The 17,420-nt window shown below is 53.1% G+C and overlaps 1 protein-coding gene across 1 annotated transcript; it reads right to left on the bottom strand.

The window, feature by feature from the left end:
* Positions 1 to 894: 894 nt before the first annotated feature.
* Positions 895 to 14,865, bottom strand: ST6GALNAC4 (ST6 N-acetylgalactosaminide alpha-2,6-sialyltransferase 4). The gene is made up of 7 exons (XM_044992851.1): positions 14,700 to 14,865; positions 13,980 to 14,054; positions 13,133 to 13,195; positions 8,020 to 8,193; positions 6,807 to 7,219; positions 4,663 to 4,770; positions 895 to 3,739 (listed from the first exon to the last, which is right to left on the bottom strand). The coding sequence occupies exons 2-7, from the start codon at positions 14,007 to 14,009 to the stop codon at positions 3,550 to 3,552; spliced, it is 978 nt and encodes a 325-aa protein (XP_044848786.1). The 5' UTR covers positions 14,010 to 14,054; positions 14,700 to 14,865; the 3' UTR covers positions 895 to 3,549.
* Positions 14,866 to 17,420: the final 2,555 nt, after the last annotated feature.

The following is a 17,420-nucleotide window of genomic DNA, read 5'->3' as shown; positions in this document are numbered from 1 at the left end:
AATCAAGGTCTCCCGAGTCAGGGTCCACTGCTCTGTCCACACACAGCCTCTCAATAGCACCAATGCTGCCTCTCCTCCATCCTTTTCTTATGTATTTAGACTGTAAGTTCTTTGGGGCAGGGGCTGGCTCTTGCTCTGTGTATGTGCTCTGCCCAGAACAATGAGGCCCTGAGCTCAGCTGCCACTTCTCGGGGCTACTGGAATAGAAACAACAGTCGTTTCTTTCTGTTTTTCTCACCTTCATTCCTGGGGGGTGGTTCACTGATGTCAGGGCTACTCAGAAAATACACAGCTGGTCAGCTAGTAAAAGCGGCAGAATCAGGCCCTCTGTGAGCCAATTAAGGGCCTAATCCTGCTCTCAAAGAGGTCAGTTGACTATGAGTGCGAGAGCTACTTGGGATTTTTAAGCAGTTCATTGTTCCCCAGGATAGATGGGAAATTCTCCCCCCCCACCCCGTGAGGAAGTCTGCACACAGAGTGCTGAGTAATGCTGCGTCAGCAACCAAGGCTTGGCATCTCTACAAGATTTTGTATAACTAGCATTTCTCCAGGCAGCCTGCTCTTCCTGTACAAGTTCAACAGCCTGTGCCAGAGAAGAAGGGCAGGAGTGTGATAGGACAGGGGGCTCTGACTCCCTCAGTGGTGTCTGTTTATATTTACACCAAAGTCCAGGAGGGCGAGTGGGCAGCGTGACCTGTTGTGTGACATATGAGCAGCCTGTGATTTGGTGTTTCCAGCCAAAGGAGTAGCCCCGAGAGCTAAGGTGACTTGGGAACGTCAGTAGGGGACAAACTAAAGGGACTGGCAGGATGGCGATGGGAGCGTTGTCGGAGCAAGGACTCCAGGATTGAGTCCAGCTGGATAAATTCACCCAGTTTGTACAAACAATGAATGATCACAGAATTAAAAATACTTTTATTACGTAGGTTCGCTTTGGTATCAATCCAAGGGCACTTGGTAACAAAGGCAGCACACGAACTCAAAGGGTACATGCCAGAACACTGGAAGGAAATGTTTCTTCCTGACATGATGGAGCTGCTGACAGAAGTAGTGTCTTCCAGCCTGAACCCCGAAGTGACCACACTCTGCTTCAGTTCAAGAAACAGCTTCTGCTGAGAGTCTTTTTCAAACCAATTCTTCTAAGATGTGGTTTTAAACGGCTACAGCACTGCACGCTGCACAAAGATGGGCTTTCCACGGGGGCTGCCACCAACTGCTGTGTGCAGGCCATCTCCAAAACTTCCTTCATAGCTGTCACGGTTTAAACCCCCTAACAAGGATTTTAAATCGATGCAATTATAATTACACGTGTGTGCACACTGTATTTCAAGACAATGTAAAACTAAACTCCCCCTACCATTTACATTAGATACAGCATCTTTCTTCGCTTCCTGTCCTAGAGCAGTGGTTTTCAGCCATTTTTCACTTGCAGACCCCTACAAAATTTTGAATGGAGGTGCAGACCCCTTTGGAAATCTTAGACACAGTCTGCAGTCCCCCAGGGATCCGCGTACCACATGTTGAGAACCTCTCTTCTGTGGTAATGACGTCGTTTCGCAGACCCCTTACACACAGTCTGCGGACCCAGGTTGAAAAACCACTGTCCTAGGGGGGTGGTGTGTGCTGTTGAACAGATAGTGTTCCACTCCAGAAGTAGCTGCATTTTGAGGAGCTGATGAGGTGGCTCCGGTAGCTATTCACACTTTGCAAAAGCATTTTGGGATCCTTCATGGCTAAAAGTGCTATAGAAATGTAAGGTGTATCGTTCAGGATGTTGAACCAGAACTGACCTCATTTTTCTGGCAAAAAGCTGTCACCTTTACTGAGGTCAGGGCAGCGTCTAGAACACATCATGGCATGTCTGGAATGCAGGGCCTGTAGTGCAGGGTAACAGGAGCTGCAGGACACACGCACACTACTTTGGGAGGTGTGATGCGTGGGAACGGAGCCCACAGTCGGGTGCCCCAGGTAGGACACTAGGTCGAAATTACCCACACTGGGACAGACAGAACGAGAAGATATTTGGGCAGAAGCTATGGACCGCTGTCCTTTTCCTTGCCAAATGGCAAAACCTCAGCACAAATACTGCTGCCGGGATGGATGATTCCCTGTTCTGTTCATTCCCTCTGAAGCACCTGGCATTGGCCACTGCTGGAAGACAGGATCCTGGGCTAGATGGACCTTTGGTCTGATCCAGTGTGGCCGTTCTTACGTCTACGCCTCACTGAATGGCAGGCTGGCTGGCGACAGGGGCATCTCTTTTCCCGGCACTGCACATCCAGCACAGCACGCCCACTGGAGGACAGGTGTCTCGCCTCCATTCAGCCAAGTCACAGCAAGAGATGCTTTTGAATCATTCCACTCCTCTCGCTCTTTAAACTGACCGAAGACCCAGGACCCCCAGAGCCCCCACATCTCCTGCCACTTTGCCCCGTGTGGGAGCAATTCACCAACCCAAGGCCTGTGCACGACTTCACAACCGACAGGCAGAGGTACTATTGGGATAACTGTAATGCCTACAGGCTCCAGCTGAGATCAGGGCCTCACTGTGCTCATAAGAGCCAATCTCTGCCCCAAGGAGCTTACAGTCGAAACGAACAAGACAGACGTAGGAGAGGAACGAATACAACGTACAAGCAGCAGACTGGGAACTGAGACAGAGAGATTAAGGGCCTAAGCTAGAGCCCATTGGAGTAAATGGGAGTCTTTCCATTGATGTCAATGGGCTTTGGATCAGGTCCTAGGTAACTTGTCCAAGGTCACACAGAGAATCTGTGGCAGAGCCTGGATTTGAGTCCAAGTCCCCTGAGTCCCAGTCCAGTGCCTGAACTATAAGACCATCCATCCTCCCCTTGGTCACCCACCAAAACCTCCTCTTGAGGCTATAAATGGAGGAGGATGAGGAGTTTCACCCCAAGAGGCACTGGCTTAAACCTCAGAGCGACTCCACTTTTCTAAGATCTGCAGCCTGCTGTAACAAAAGTATGGAAATGTTTAATACTGGATTAAATATTCATCATGGTTCAAAGATTAAAAACTCTTCAAAGACAGTCCTAGGGTCAGAGCTCAGAATGATTGGGGTGGGGGGGTTCAGAGATGTCAGGGACTGCTTGCAGCAATGGAGGGGCTGAGACCTTGAGTGCTCTGAATGATGCCCCAGGTTTTCTCTGCCTCCTTCCAGCCGAGTGCCTGGGAAGGATTGTGCAACACCTAGGAGCAGACCCGCAGAGACACTCTGACCTGCACATCAATGCTCCAGCACAAGTGGCAGGGACCCTGCAGAGGGTGGGCATGTGTCTTTATTGCTCTATTCAACATGCTGATTAGAGCAGGCTCGGTAAGGGAGCCCTTCCAATGCGCCACACCTCCCAGGATGCTCTGCCTCTTGTCAAGTCTGTGTCTGTGCAGCTCCTCTGCATGCACTGACCCCCCGTGCAACTCCTCTGGACAGCCCCCCATGCCACGCTGCAGGACTCCCAGCGGGCTGCAGCCTATCGTACCACGGAGTGAAACATTTCCCCCCGGGAGCTGCACATGGGCCGGACGCCCCTATCCACCCGCCCACGAGGTGTGATTGAAGACAATGTTCCTTCTCTTTGCCCAGTGGGAGAAGACGGTTTTCTCAGTGATGAAGCGGTGGCCGCCCCGGGGAGCTCTCTCGTGGGCGAGGTACATCCTGCACTCGTCCAGCTTGTCCTTTTCGAAGTAGTGGTAAGGCACTCTGGGATGATTCTTCTCCCTGCCAACCAGAGCAGACAAGAGGTAGCGCCGTGGGGTACTGGCCCAGATAGCAGACTCCTGCTTCCAGAGCAGCGATGGAGCCAACACAAGAGAGAGGCACCAGCCTACTAACCCCGGAGATGTCCATTCAGTGTCAGGGATCTCTGGACCACAAAGCATGAGTCCCATCAGGGCACAAAGCATGAGGGGATTCTCAACTCCCCTGCCAGGAGCTGGGTGTGTAACACCCACCTCCCAAACCTCCACATTCGGCTGGACAAAGCACGAGCAAATCTACCAAAGGGACCAATCCTGCCCCACGAGATGGGGATGGGGGAGCTGAATGAATGAAGAACTTCCTCCTGTGTTACAGACAGACCCGCCCCTGCTGAAATCCTCATCCTCCCCTTCATTGCCCTGGGCCTCGATTCCCACCACACGCTCCCTCCGTCATCTTACTGCATCCCAGCTCTGCAGCCTCCAGCAGGTGTGGGCATTACACACAGAGCAGAGCCATGTCCCCTCTGCAGCTCCCTGTTCCTTTCGGGGGTCCTGTTCCAAACTGCCTCCTTGCTTATAAAAACTCCCCGTGAACTCACCCCCAGCCAGATCCAGTTCTCTCTGTTCCGTCCCCTTCCTTCTCTGATCTCACCACTGTTAGTGTGAGGACCTTTTCCTCTGCAACTCCCGCTGCTTGGAGCAGCCTCCCTGTATCTGTCCACTTCATATATTTTCTGCATTGTCCGCGCCTCCTAATACACCCCTCCCTGTGCTGTTCGTTACCGAACTTGGCTAAGTCTCTGGGGACAGAGATTGATGGAAGACGTGTTGTATTGCTTGTGGGATGGTTGTGCTGCCTTGTGCTGAGTTAACTGACGAACAGATGTGCTTTGTGGCAAAAGCCCCATGAAGTCTCCCGCCATCGTCCCCTGACGGCCGTACCTGCAGTAGCTATCGCTGACCATGCCGAAGACAAAGATCTGTTCGCACAGCTCCATTGCCAGGATCATGGTGAACCAGCCAGTGCTCAGGAAGGAGCCAGACTTCATCCTACAAATCACACAGCAACAGAGTTGGAGGGGACAGGCTGCTGTAACCAGCATGGCAGAGAGAGAAACGGACATGGACTGTGGGAGGGAAACCTGCACCCATCTCCTAGACCAGGGGTCAGCAGCCTTTCAGAAGTGCTGTGCCGAGTCTTCATTTATTCACTCTCATTTAAGGTTCCACGTGCCCGTAATACATTTTAACGTTTTTAGAAGGTCTCTTTCTATAAGTCTATAATATAGAACTAAACTAGTGTTCTATGTAAAATACACAAGGTTTTTTAAACGTTTAAGAAGCTTCATTTAAAATTAAATTAAAATGCAGATCTTATCAGTTTAGTGCAGTGGTTCTTAACCTGGGGTGCACGCACCCCCTGGGGGTGTGAGATGCCCTTTCTGGGGGTGCGAGACAGGCGAGATTTTTTAGAAGGTAAACCATTGAAAACACAAATTAAGCACAGGCAGATAAGTACAACTACTTTGTTTCATCAAACCAATGTATTTATTAACATTCTACATTTTGTAACGATTATTTATAATATACAAACAACGTTTTTAAGTTTTCAAGTGTTTACGCTAATTGTAGTGTAATTTTTTATCAGGGCTGCAAAGCGCTGGGACCAGGCCAAGAGCAGAGCCCTGGGCTGGCTGCCGATACCCCAGGCCAGTTGCAGGCTGAGCGGGGCGGATGGCCGGGACCCCAGCTGGCAAGGGGCCGGTCTGGGGTTCCAGCCGCCGGCTCCTGCCAGCCAGGGTCCTGGCTGCCGGTCCCACTCAGCCGCTGCCGGCTGGGGGTTCCGTTAACCCAGGCCAGCAGCGGCCTGAGCAGGGTCGGGGGCTGGGACCCCAGCTGGCAGCAGCGTGACAATAAAAATTGGCTCGCGTGCCGCAGGTTGCCGACCCCTGTCCTAGGCCAATAAGGCAGATCCTGCCCTGGCTGAGGGGGGCAGACTAGGGCACCTACTGGGTGTGATTAGGGCCTTTGGAGCAGTCTCTGGGTGAGGATGGGAAGAGCAAACAGAAGAGCAGGACAAGAAAAACGGGGTGGGGAGGAAGATGGGCTCTTTGGCTGACGGGGAGGAAATGCCAGCAATACTGGAGGCACGTATGTTTGGAAGCTCTCTCTTTCCACCCCCTCCCACTCCAGTCTCCTGGCATGTCGTGCCCCTTGAAGCGAGTGTTGGGCTGGTGAACAAAGCTGCACTGGCAGCTCTGGCGACTGATGCTCCCTGTTCATCCACACTGGGTACGGGACAGGCAGCAGCGGGGCAAGTGTTCTCAGGCTGCTCCTCCAATGGGCGTCACCCCTGGCACGATGGGACCCCAGTCAGTCAGTTCTTGGCCTGTCTGCTGACCAGGGGGACTATCAATGCCAAAGGTGATGGAGATTTGTGTGCTGTGGGCACCCGGCCAACAGGAACCAAATGGAACCCTCCACTCGTCTACCAACCCGAGGACAAATGACTGCTGGTCACTGCTGACCTGCACAGGATCTGAACTGAAAAGCTGACTGCCCATCAACATAACTGATGTGTTACATATTGTTATATAGCAATGAATTCTTACACAACTCTTCCTGGGATGAAGGTGACTCCATAACTTTCTAACATCCACAAATAGCCCATTGCCGTTTACACGATGACTGCTTGTAAATCCATTCGTGTTCAGCGCACTGACCCTCCTAAGGTACCTTGCAGGTCCATTCACCACTGAGGGGCAAACAGCATTTGTGGGAGGGGAGTAAACTGTCCCACTCGTGTCAATGGGTTGGTAACTCTGAAACCCAACATTTACAATTGAAGAGTGGAAAACTGCCTAAGGAACTTAGAAGCACAAATCCCATTGGGACTTGTGGTCCAAAGTCCTATAGGTGCTTTCGAAAATCCTACCCTAAAATGGCAACACTGTTAACTATTTCACTGCTGATTGGTTTACCAGAAGCATCCAGCTCCAGTAGACTCTGGGGTGGAAAGCTCTACATCCTACACCCAAGAGGTGGCTGTGGCATGGAGGCAGGGAGCGAGCTAGGAGCCTACTCACCTGTTCTTCCCTGTCTCATCCTGGAAGACCTCATCACAGTAAGCCATCATCTTCTCGGTCAGCGTGTAGATCTGCAGGCTGGGATACATCTCCTTCACTTCCTGGAGAGTCCTGTAGGTCAACCCCCCCTTCTCCCGGCTCATCATTCTCATGGGCCCCCAGATGACGTAGATGGTCTCCCGGGACTGCTTGAAGAAGTACGACTGGTTCCTCAGGAGCAAAGGGATGCTGGTGTGCGAGACAACCCTGACGGTGCTCTTCGTCCCCACGTCCTCTTCGTAGCCATTGGTGGGGGCCTGGTTCATGCGCAGGACGCACTCCATTCGGTCGATCTCCTTCCCCAGCCGCGAGCCCAGCATCTGACCCGAGCTCGATACCAAGGCGCACTGGCGGCACTGAGCTCTGACCAACGGCTGCAGCAAGACGCACCGTTAGCAATGGAGAGGGACAGGAGAGGCCCAGGGCTTGCAAGGGGAGGGGATTGCAGTAGGTTTTCATTCCAGGCAGCAGGGCCACATCACCCTTTCATCACCTGCACTGGCTTCCTGTCTCTCTCTAAATCCAATTCAGAACTGCCCCCTTCCACCACTCCCTCCACGGTGCTGCTCTTAGCCGCCCGCCCTGCAACTCCCTATTGCTGGCACAGGGTGGCTTCGCTCTCAAGCCAAATCTACACAGGGGCTACAACCATGTTACCAGAATGAGCTTTAAAAAAACGCGTCTAGAACTGGTTTCTCCTGACTCCCTTTAACTATGCCCTGGTGCCTCCCTGGAATCTGAAAGCAGCACCACCAAAGGGTAGTGTTTTCGATTACTCCAGATGTCAGAGGTGCTTTGCTTTGAGCCTGTCCCAGGACACGGACAGCAGAGATTGATGTGAGTGAGCCAAGGGGCTTGGTTACACCAGCACAGGGCCACGGTAGCCCCACGGCTAACGCTTTGCATTGCTGGGGCATCTTTCACAAGTTAGGAGCCTCAAACACTGTGCAAACTTTAATCAAGAAGCCTCAACTCTCGTGGGAAGTAGGTACATGATCGTCTTCATGAGTGACGGAGAAACTGAGGCAATGCTGGGTGAAGTGACTCGCCCAAGGGGGCACAGTGATACCGCGAATGGAAACCAGGAGTCCCAACTCCCAGTCTTGTGCTCTAACCACTACCTCCCATTCTCCTGCCTTGGGAGAGCCCTTTCGCAGCTGGAACTTTAACCCACCTTTCCATCAGGAACACGACTGTACCCCTCGAAGCTGAGGGCTCCAGACACCGTCACCAAGGGACGTTTATGTTCCTCCAGCCGCCGATAGCTGAGCCAACGCAGCTGCGGGCAGAGCAGGATGTAGAGCACAGTACAAGCAGACAGAATCACCAGCGTTAAGAACAGATGGACCTGCAACGCATTGAGAAGGGAAGCTCAAGAGTCACTGCTGAGACCTTAGCACATGGCAGCAATAGGGGTGACTGCATTCTAGTGACCGGGGATCTCTCATTGTGGTGGGGCTGGAGTGCACTGAACGCTGCAGGCATCCTGGAAAACAGAACAAGGGCCGTGGTTCTTCCTTCTTCCCTAGTGGGACGGGACTCCTCTCCTCCGTAGCAGGATGGGAAGGGCAGGGTGTGGCCTTGGAGCTCGACAGCTGTTTGTGATTCCCAGGCTGAGAGACCATGATCTAGTGTAATTAAAGACTCTTGCTGTTCTAAATTAAATACACTGAGGGGTCCACAATGGGAACAAGGTCTAGGAGGGGAAGGAAACGGAGTCAGCTGTGATCGGAGCAGGCAATCCTCAGGGGAAAGCAGGTGAGAAGGACCAAGATCGATGTTGGCAGGGCAGCGGGGGGTTCTTCACCCTGGGTCTGTGACAACATCTCCACCCGCTGAAAACCCACGCGATGCCTCCCACCCAGCGAGCTCCCCCCCCGTTTTCAACCTCAGAGCAAGGTAACATTGCACCTGCTTTCCAGCGAAGGGAAGGCTGAATGCAGGGAGATTACGCGCCCTGCCTGAGGTCACACAGCAGGGTCATGGCAAAGAGCCCAGATTCCTACCCCCTGCTCCAGCCACCGGACACCTGCATACGAAACGCAGGAAGCGTTGGTTCCAGTACAGCAGTACACACCCGGGTAGGGGACGGGGAAACAGCTGTGACCATCCCCAGCACACACTGCACTCCCCTTTGCACGTCCCTGGGTAGAGCTACCACCTGCTACCTCCAGCCTGTCGTTCTCTCCTCCTCCCAGAGCAGAGCTCACCCTGGTGAATTTCATTACACAATGGTCCCCAAGAAGTCAAGCATCACTAGGCCTTTTTAGTGCTTGATTGCAAACCAGGAGCGGGGCTGCACTCTTTGATTGACAGTGATCACCACTGAATATGAAACCTGCAGTCACGCATCACAATTAGGGAGCGCTTGGCAAACGAGTAGCTCAGATGTGCCCGATTGTTCTGTTTCAAAATGACTCACTTCCTGTCTAGTAACAACAGGCTGCACAGCTGACAAATGGCGAGCCTTCAAGAGCTCTGAGGGCCATGTGCTGCTCTGTTCCTGTCCGGATTGTACCGTCAGCTTCTGTCACAACTGGGGATTGCTTGAGCCTCAGGGAGGAGCGGATCAGGAACCACGCACAGCACAGCACCGGGTACAGAGGGGGCGCTACCGACGTGATCGTGGCTTACGTGGCTATAGCTAAAGCGCGAGGCCAACCAGTGCAACCACCAGCATAACCTGGCCCCACGGTGCCCATCTCAGCAGAGGCCAAGGAGCAAAAGGGCCTTGGGGACTGAAGTGTCCTATCTCCCTCTCCAGGTGCAAGAGTGATACTCGCATTGCCACTGCTTAGGACACCAGCCCCTGGGCTGTCACTCTGGGACCTCTTACAAACACTAACAATTGAGGGGCGGGGGGGCAGGGGTCATAAACAGGAAGTAAGAAACTTGTTCTGGGCTCTTTGCTTTAACCACACACATGCTGACCCAGCACATCCCCACACGTGTGCTGAACACGGGGTGGGGGCAAAGCTCGGGGACTCTCTCAGCCCAAGGATGGAAGAGGAAGGAAGGACGCCGACAGATAGATGCCAAAACAGCACTGTGAGGAGTATTCTGAATGTCCCGGTAGTGCCCATGATGTGCACTAAGCACTGGCCAGACACCACTCAGACAAGATCCCTGCTCCCCAGAGCTCACAAGCCAGGAAGCCAAGGCATGAGCCCTGTAAGTGGACAAAGCATGGCAGGAGGGGAGCTGCAGTCATACACAGCCCTAGCAATACCATCGGGGTGGCTCATCCCACCCTGGCCAGAGGGGAAGCGTTTCCCCAACACAGTTCAGGGTTAAGATGGACAAACCCAAGCACTAAGGGTTGGTTTTTTAAAGGTACTTCTTTGCCACACCCTAAACGGGTTAACTCCACTCTCTCCGTGTGAGCTGGCCACAGACGTGATCAGCTGAGGGTACATCTGCACTGAACCAAAAAAATCACGGCCGTAGTGAGTCTCAGAGCCCAGGGCAACTGATTCAGGCTTGTGCTATGGGGCTGAAAACAGCAGTGCAGACTTTCCTGCTCGGGCTCTGAGAGCCACCCCCAGACCAGGTTTCAGAGCTCGAACGGGAACGTCTCCACTGCTATTTTGAGCCCCGTAATGCAAGCCCAAGTCAGTCGACCCAGGCTTGCTGGGTCTTTGTTTTTGCAGTGCAGACATACCCGGAAAGCCTGAACTAATAGAGCTCCAGGCTAAATGGCAAAGCATTTTCAGTGCAGAATCACACCCTACCTAGCCTAGGCCTCAGCCTCCCATGCACACCGTGTTCCCTGCGGAGGTGGCATGAATAGGGGTGTAAGGATCGGTGGAAGAGATGGGAGGGGATTTACTTATGGTGGCACGGGAAGATTTTCATCCAAACAGCTCTTTTGCATGTGGTCTTATTTAAAAAAAACATCTCTCTGTCTACAGCACCAGGAAGCCTGGTTAGACAACTCTGTTATTACTAGTAGTGCACAAGGACTCAGTCAAGGATCAGGGCCCTGCTGTGCCAGGCGCTGTACAAACACTTATTCAAAAGCCAGTCCCTGCCCCACACAGCTTACCGTCTAGGAAAGAAGAGACGGTGAGGAGTGAACTAAACAAGCACCCAGGGGACACGGCAGGGCGAGAGGTAACAGCAATACAAGTGTGTCTTAGCACGCTGGGCAGCTCAAGCCCCACCTCTGGCCTTGCAGGCCCCACAGCAGAGCTGAGTTTTCAGGAGGGCTTTGATAAGGAGGTAACCAGCCAGATTTCGCCAGGGAGTCGGCCATAGAGTATAAAGCCAGAAGTGACCACCAGAACATCTAGCCTGACCTCCAGCATATCACAGGCTCCGTAGCGAGTAAAGCTTTTAAAATATATATTTACCCACGTAAACCACAGCGACAAAGAAGATGGACCAGCCTTGTCTGCAGATCATCGTCTTTGAATTTTGTCTAACGCTTAAACCTGTCTCTACCTAACAGAGCGATCAGTGCCAGGCAGGAGACCCAGGTTTGGAAGTGACCAGGCACCTCGGGGATGAAGTGGCTGCAGTAATGTAATGGCCCATCACCCTGCAGGAGAGCAAATAGTCCTGCATGGAGGTCACAGAGGGCTAGTCCTGCTGCAGCAGCAGGATGGGCTGCTGTCCTGCAGGAGATGATCCTCCCCTCCTGGTCCCCCAGAGACTGAAGGAGGGGTGGGGATTCTAACCACATTCTACAGAGACATTTATTTCAGGAGTCATCAACAGATGTGTGTTTCCCCTCTCAGCCTCAGCAAGCGAGAACTTTGCTGCTACTAATCTATGTGTCAGCTTCCGAACACCCCAGCTTGTCTGCCTTGCTAGCGAACTCTTCAGGACTCGGCCAGTCCACACCTTCCCTAGCAGGTAGCAATCAGTGCACCCGAATTCCTGAGCCCTGCCGCTCTGAAGGGTCCTGGCTAAAAAACCAGTCAGCCACACTAGGAGACTCTCTGGGAAGAAAAACTGCTCTGAACAAGAGACGCTAGTTTGTTAAAGCAGCAAAGAATCCTGCGGCACCTTATAGACTAACAGACGTTTTGCAGCATGAGCTTTCGTGGGTGAATACCCACTAGTTTGTTAAGTTGAATTTTAGATTTAGAAGCGTAATTTTGCTTTTGTTACTTTGTAACCCTTTTTGTCCTTCCTTACACTTGGTATCACTTAAACCTATCACCTTTTATTAATAAACTCACTTTGCTTTTATTATAAACCAGCTCAGAGCTTTGACTGAAACAGAGTGTTAACCCCAGGTGCAGTAAGAAGCTGCTGTGTATTGTCTCACTGAAGGAGCAGCAAACTCGATAAGGTTTTGTGGGTGCTACAGTCAGAGGGGCTAAGCACTACAGACAGATTTCTCTGAGGAACTCGAGAACTGGGATTCACTGGTTACTACCCGCTATGGAAGGTTTGGACTGGCAGAGTCCTGGAAATTTTGCTGGCAATGCAGATAAACTGGCATGTCGGGGAGCTGTCACACAGCTTAGCAGCAGCGAAGTTCTCACTTGCTGAGGCTGAGAGGGTAACACAATGGCTCACAGCAGATTGTCACTGATGTACTCTACAGTGTCTCTTTGTGGGAGAGTGGAAAGGTGTCTGCTTAATAATGCACCTTTAAGCCACACGGCGCCCCATATATTCTCCTGTTCTCTGCAGTTAGAGGATATTTCTCAGGACACCAACTGGGGCACAAAGACTCCAGAACCAGCCTACTGAACAGGAGCTGGTGTACATTTCCATATGGCGACCACGTACATTGCAACCAACTCTCCTCGAGGATTCTCGATCAATTGGAATATAGATACCATCCTCACGTCCACAGGGGTGGGTCTATGTTTTTTGCCACCCCAAGCACAGCAGTCAGGCGGCCTTTGGCGTCACACCTGCGGGAGGTTCGCTGGTCACGTGGATTTGGTGGCATTTCCGTGGGTGATCTGCCGGTCCTGTGCCTTCGGCGTACCCGCCGCCGAATTGCCACCGAAGCCGCGGGACCGGCGCACCTCCCGCAGGCATGTCGCCCAAGGCAGTCTGACTGCCGCCCTCACGGCGACCGGCACACCGCCCCCGGCAGCTTGCCGCCCCCAGGCATGTGCTTGGTGCGCTGGTGCCTGGAGCCGTCCCCGCATGTCCATTAAGGACATGATGCCCAATGCCCTTTAGCATTTCCTGTCCCTCTGCAACCTTTTCCTTGGCTCTGTAACGCCAGCCCATTTTGCTACCGTCACTATGGTCCCAAATCCAGGGGTTTGGAGGAGGGGTTTGAGAGCATCACTGCATCTTGGGTTCTGGTTACTTACAAGTGTCTTCAGCTTCAGTGTCTTATCTGCCACGGGTTTGTCTTGGGATTCAGGAACTGCGCCCTGCAAAACACAAACAGGTTAGCCTGTTGAAACAAAAGGCAAAGTCATTGACATTAATCTAGATAAACTTCTGAGCAGAGTCAGTCCAAAAGGGGCACGTTAAGGGGTATGTACATGAGACCATATTTAGTACCCCGGAGATTTGGTCTGGAGAACCATCACCTTGAGCACCCCATTCATTTTATGGTCTTGTTAAAAACTATTCTCCTTCCTTGTGAAACCTCTGTCAACTTGCTCCAGCCAACTACATCTTCCTTGTGACTCTCTGATCTCCCACCCGCCACTCATCGAACTCAGGCCTCCACAGAATCTCCTTGCTGTTGGTGTGAAGCCTTATCTTCTGCAGCACCTGCCATGTGGACCATCTCTCTCACTTCACCTCTCACCAGGCTAACAAATAACAATACAGTGCACTTGTACAGGACCTGCTCATCAGAGGATTCCCTTACTCCTCAATGGGTTTTATACACTCTGTGGGCATTTCACACTCAGTAAGGTCTTTAACAATCACTAAGCCTCACAACACCCTTGTGAGAAAATACAGGGACCACTCTGACCACCACCAAAATGCAGCCACCTCTGGGGTGGAACACAGCTGTCTACCAGAGCACAGTATTGCTACACTAGAGCTTAGGATAGGAATATTTATCAAACATGCATAGCCTCCTACGGACAATTGTGCCAGCCAGTTGTCTGGGCCACGTTCACAGTTCTTTCCCTCATTCACTGTGTGGCTTCGGATCAGCCTTGTGCTTCAGTTTCCCTGGGAATTACAGTGACTCACCTGCCTCACGGAGGTGGAATGAGGCTTCATTCGTCAATGCCTGTTGGGTACTTTGAGATCCTCAGCTGGGAGGGGCTGGGGAGGGGGAGAATGCAAGGCTGTCATTTAGTTTGGCCAAGCGATGGATCAAAGAGATCAAAGCTTTCAGCAGAGCTTCCGTTCTGCTGCCAGGGCTCCCTCGCCCAGAGCCAATATGCTGTGACTCCCTCCTGAGCAGTGCCAGGCTGCAGGACACCAAATCCAGACAAACCCAACAGCAGCATCCAAGAGAAGGGCCCCAGGGATGGTGAGTAGGCCAGAGACGACACCCCAGTGCCAGGGGGACCCCGCAAGGGCCACACAAAAAGGGCCCGATGTGCCCCAGTGATTGCCCATCCCTTCTGCAGGGGTCTCTCTCCCCTATGCCCACTGAGATGGGGTGTCTCTGCCACCCCCTCCAGCCCCAGGGGCCCCACCCTCCCAAAGGCAGAAGAGCGGTGCCACCCACTCCCCGCCCACACCCCAGTGGGGTGCCCCGGCCTCACCCCCATCCCTAGCGCAGCAGCGCGGTGCCACCCCCACGCCGTGCCGCCCCCTCCCCGCCCACACCCCAGTGGGGCGCCCCGGCCTCACCCCCCGAGCAGCAGCGCGGTCCCAGCCCCCACCAGGGCCGCCCCCTCCCCGTCAGTGGGATCCCGGGCCCCCGGGGCACATCCCGCACAGCCGGCTCCGCGGCGGCACCTGTGGGGCTGGGAGCCCGCTGGGGGCTCCAGGGCGGCTCCGGCGGGTCCCGCTCAGCCGCTTCCCGGCTCCCATCGCTCCCGTCCGCGCCCTGGTTCCCGGGCAGGGCCGCAGCGCCGGCCCCGCAGCAGCAGCACCGCCCCGGGGCCCGACATCGGCCTCACGCCCCGCCCCCTGCTCCGATACCGCCCCCGACACCAGGCCCCCGATACTTCCCCCCCGGATCCTCCGATACCAGCCCCCCGGCACCTTCCCACCCCGAGCCCCCGATACCGCCCCCGACACCTCCCCCCCGGCCCCGATACTTCCCCCCCGAGCCCCGGACACCAGCCCCCCAACCCCGGCCCCCCGATACCTCCCCCGGCCCCAACACTCCCCTACCGCCCCCGACACGAGCCCCCCAACACCTCCCCCCGCCCCCGACACCAGCCTCCCGATACCTCCCCAGCCCCCCGACACCTCCCCCCCGGCCCCGATACTTCCCCCCCGAGCCCCCGATACCAGCCCCCTGGCACCTTCCCCCTGGCCCCCCTATACCTCGCCCCCCCCGGCCCCAACACTCCCCTACTGCCCCCCCTCCGCCCCCCGACACCGGCCCCCGATACCTCCCCAGCCCCCCGATACCTCCCCCTGCCCCAACACTCCCCTACCGCCCCCAGCTACCTTCACCCGGCCCCCGACACCAGCCCCCGGGCCCCAACACTCCCCTACCGCCCCCCGACACCAGCCCCCCGCTAACCCCCCTGCCCCAACACTCCCCTACCACCCCCCCATACCTCCCCCTGGCCCCCGATACCAGCCCCCCCATACCACCCCCCACCTCCCCAGCACTTGCAAAGTACCTTACCCTCCCCCTCCTTCTCCCCACATAAGCCTTCCCCAGCAAGCCAAACCTGACACTACCACTGCACAAACAAAACGGAAACTGACTTCATTAATTTCCATTGGCCATGCTGAGAAATTCAGAAAGTAAAGAAAGAGCCCAAACAGGGGCAAGTGAACTGTGTATTTCAAATACTTTCAGTTGAAATACGATGAAAGGAACTGCCACTCCAGATCAGAGCAGCAGCCCAACTAATCTGGTGTTCAGTACCACAGTGCTCAGAAGTGTCAGACGAAGGTGCAAGATACGCCATAATGGACGCCAAGAGGCGATGTTTCTTCCTAATCTCCAATCAGTGAGTGGTTTATGCCCTGATGCATGTGGCCTGAGAAATTTTGCCTCCTGTGTAGCAAAACTAGGCTTTGAAGGATTCGAGTTTTATCAGTAAATGTCAATAAATGTCAATTTCACACATACACACCCCCACACACAATGAAAACATATTTCCATCAATGATGATCAAAATTTTTCAGACAGGCAAAGTAACAAAAATGCAGCTTGAGAACTTGTTACAATTTGATTTAAGGATCTATACTTTGTATATTTTTGCCAAGTGATGGTAACAATTTGGGTTTTAATGCTTTAACTGTTTGAATCTCAACATCTACTGTCACTAAGTAATCATTGTCCCACAACTGTGACGATTTAAATCAATACAATTAAAAAAAAATGCTTAAAAATAAACACTGATATTATCCAGCAAATTTATAAAGAAATAAAAATTGAATTCTGCCAAGCCTAAATGTAACTCTGGATGTTCTTATTATCCGTATCAATGGCTCGGCATTAACTTCTGCAGAGCTGCACTGATGGACACTAGCTGAAGCCCTTGGCCTGTGCCTGTTTTCATCGCAAAAATAGCACCCTGTGCCTTGGGAGTGTGTGTGTGTGTGTGTGTGTACACATACGATTATGATTCTTGGGCTAAATCCTGAAACCTTTTTACTCACTTGCTATGACTCTCGGTGAGGATTTTACCCGAGTAAGGCTGGAGGGATTGGGCCCACTCCCAAGAAATTGGTTAATGATACTGTCTGACTCGATTTAGCTCACAGAAGCCATTAGTTGGGCTGACACGCTCACACAATGGAAGCTCCAGATCCTGCTGCTCCAGTCAATCCCTTTCCCTGGTTTGCACAAAAGAGAATAAAACAAATGAGTTGGGAGCTTGAGATCTTTATTGGATAGTTTTCTCCTGCACTATTTGCATAGCCATGTGCAAAGGCCATTTCAGAGTGGGTCGCACCCAGTACCAGCATGCAGCAGCCCTGCCAACGCAGCATGTAGCTGGGACTATTCTCTGTAAAGGCTGAACAGCTAGGGAGGGGAAATTAACATCTACTTGGTCAATGCTTGGGCAGCCTTGCCAGCCTTCATCTGTGTGACTGTGTGGCCCGGGTCACTGGGAGCTGGTGAGAAAGTATTTGTGAATGTCGGGAGCATTCAGCCTCACTGAGCCCAGAGGCACAGCCAGAGGGGACTAGAAGCCAGGAGTTATTGTTCCCTTGTGGGACGCTTCTCTGTCAAAATGGGGTTAAAAATGCTCTGGGCCCATTGGAAAGCCCCGTTTGGTCCCCTAGTCTGGTCCCACAGGACCAGAAGTATTGTACCCTGGTGCATTTTCTAACAAAACTTGTTTTTCTCTAGGTCTTTCCATGCAAGGACATCACAATGCTGCATAAACATTCATAGGCCAAATTCGCCACTGGCCCAATGACATTAGCCTCATTCTGTGACAGTGAAGTAGGTGGGTTATTATTGTCCCCATATTGCAGATGGGGAAACTGAGGCCCAGAGAGGCAAAATGATTTGCCCAAGGTGTACAGGAAAGTTTGCAG

Source organism: Mauremys mutica, chromosome 18 (assembly GCF_020497125.1).
Source record: "Mauremys mutica isolate MM-2020 ecotype Southern chromosome 18, ASM2049712v1, whole genome shotgun sequence".
In the NCBI taxonomy this organism is placed as follows: Eukaryota; Metazoa; Chordata; order Testudines; family Geoemydidae; genus Mauremys; species Mauremys mutica.
Note: the sequence above shows the minus strand (reverse complement) of the source record. Positions and strands in the feature narration are given on the sequence as shown.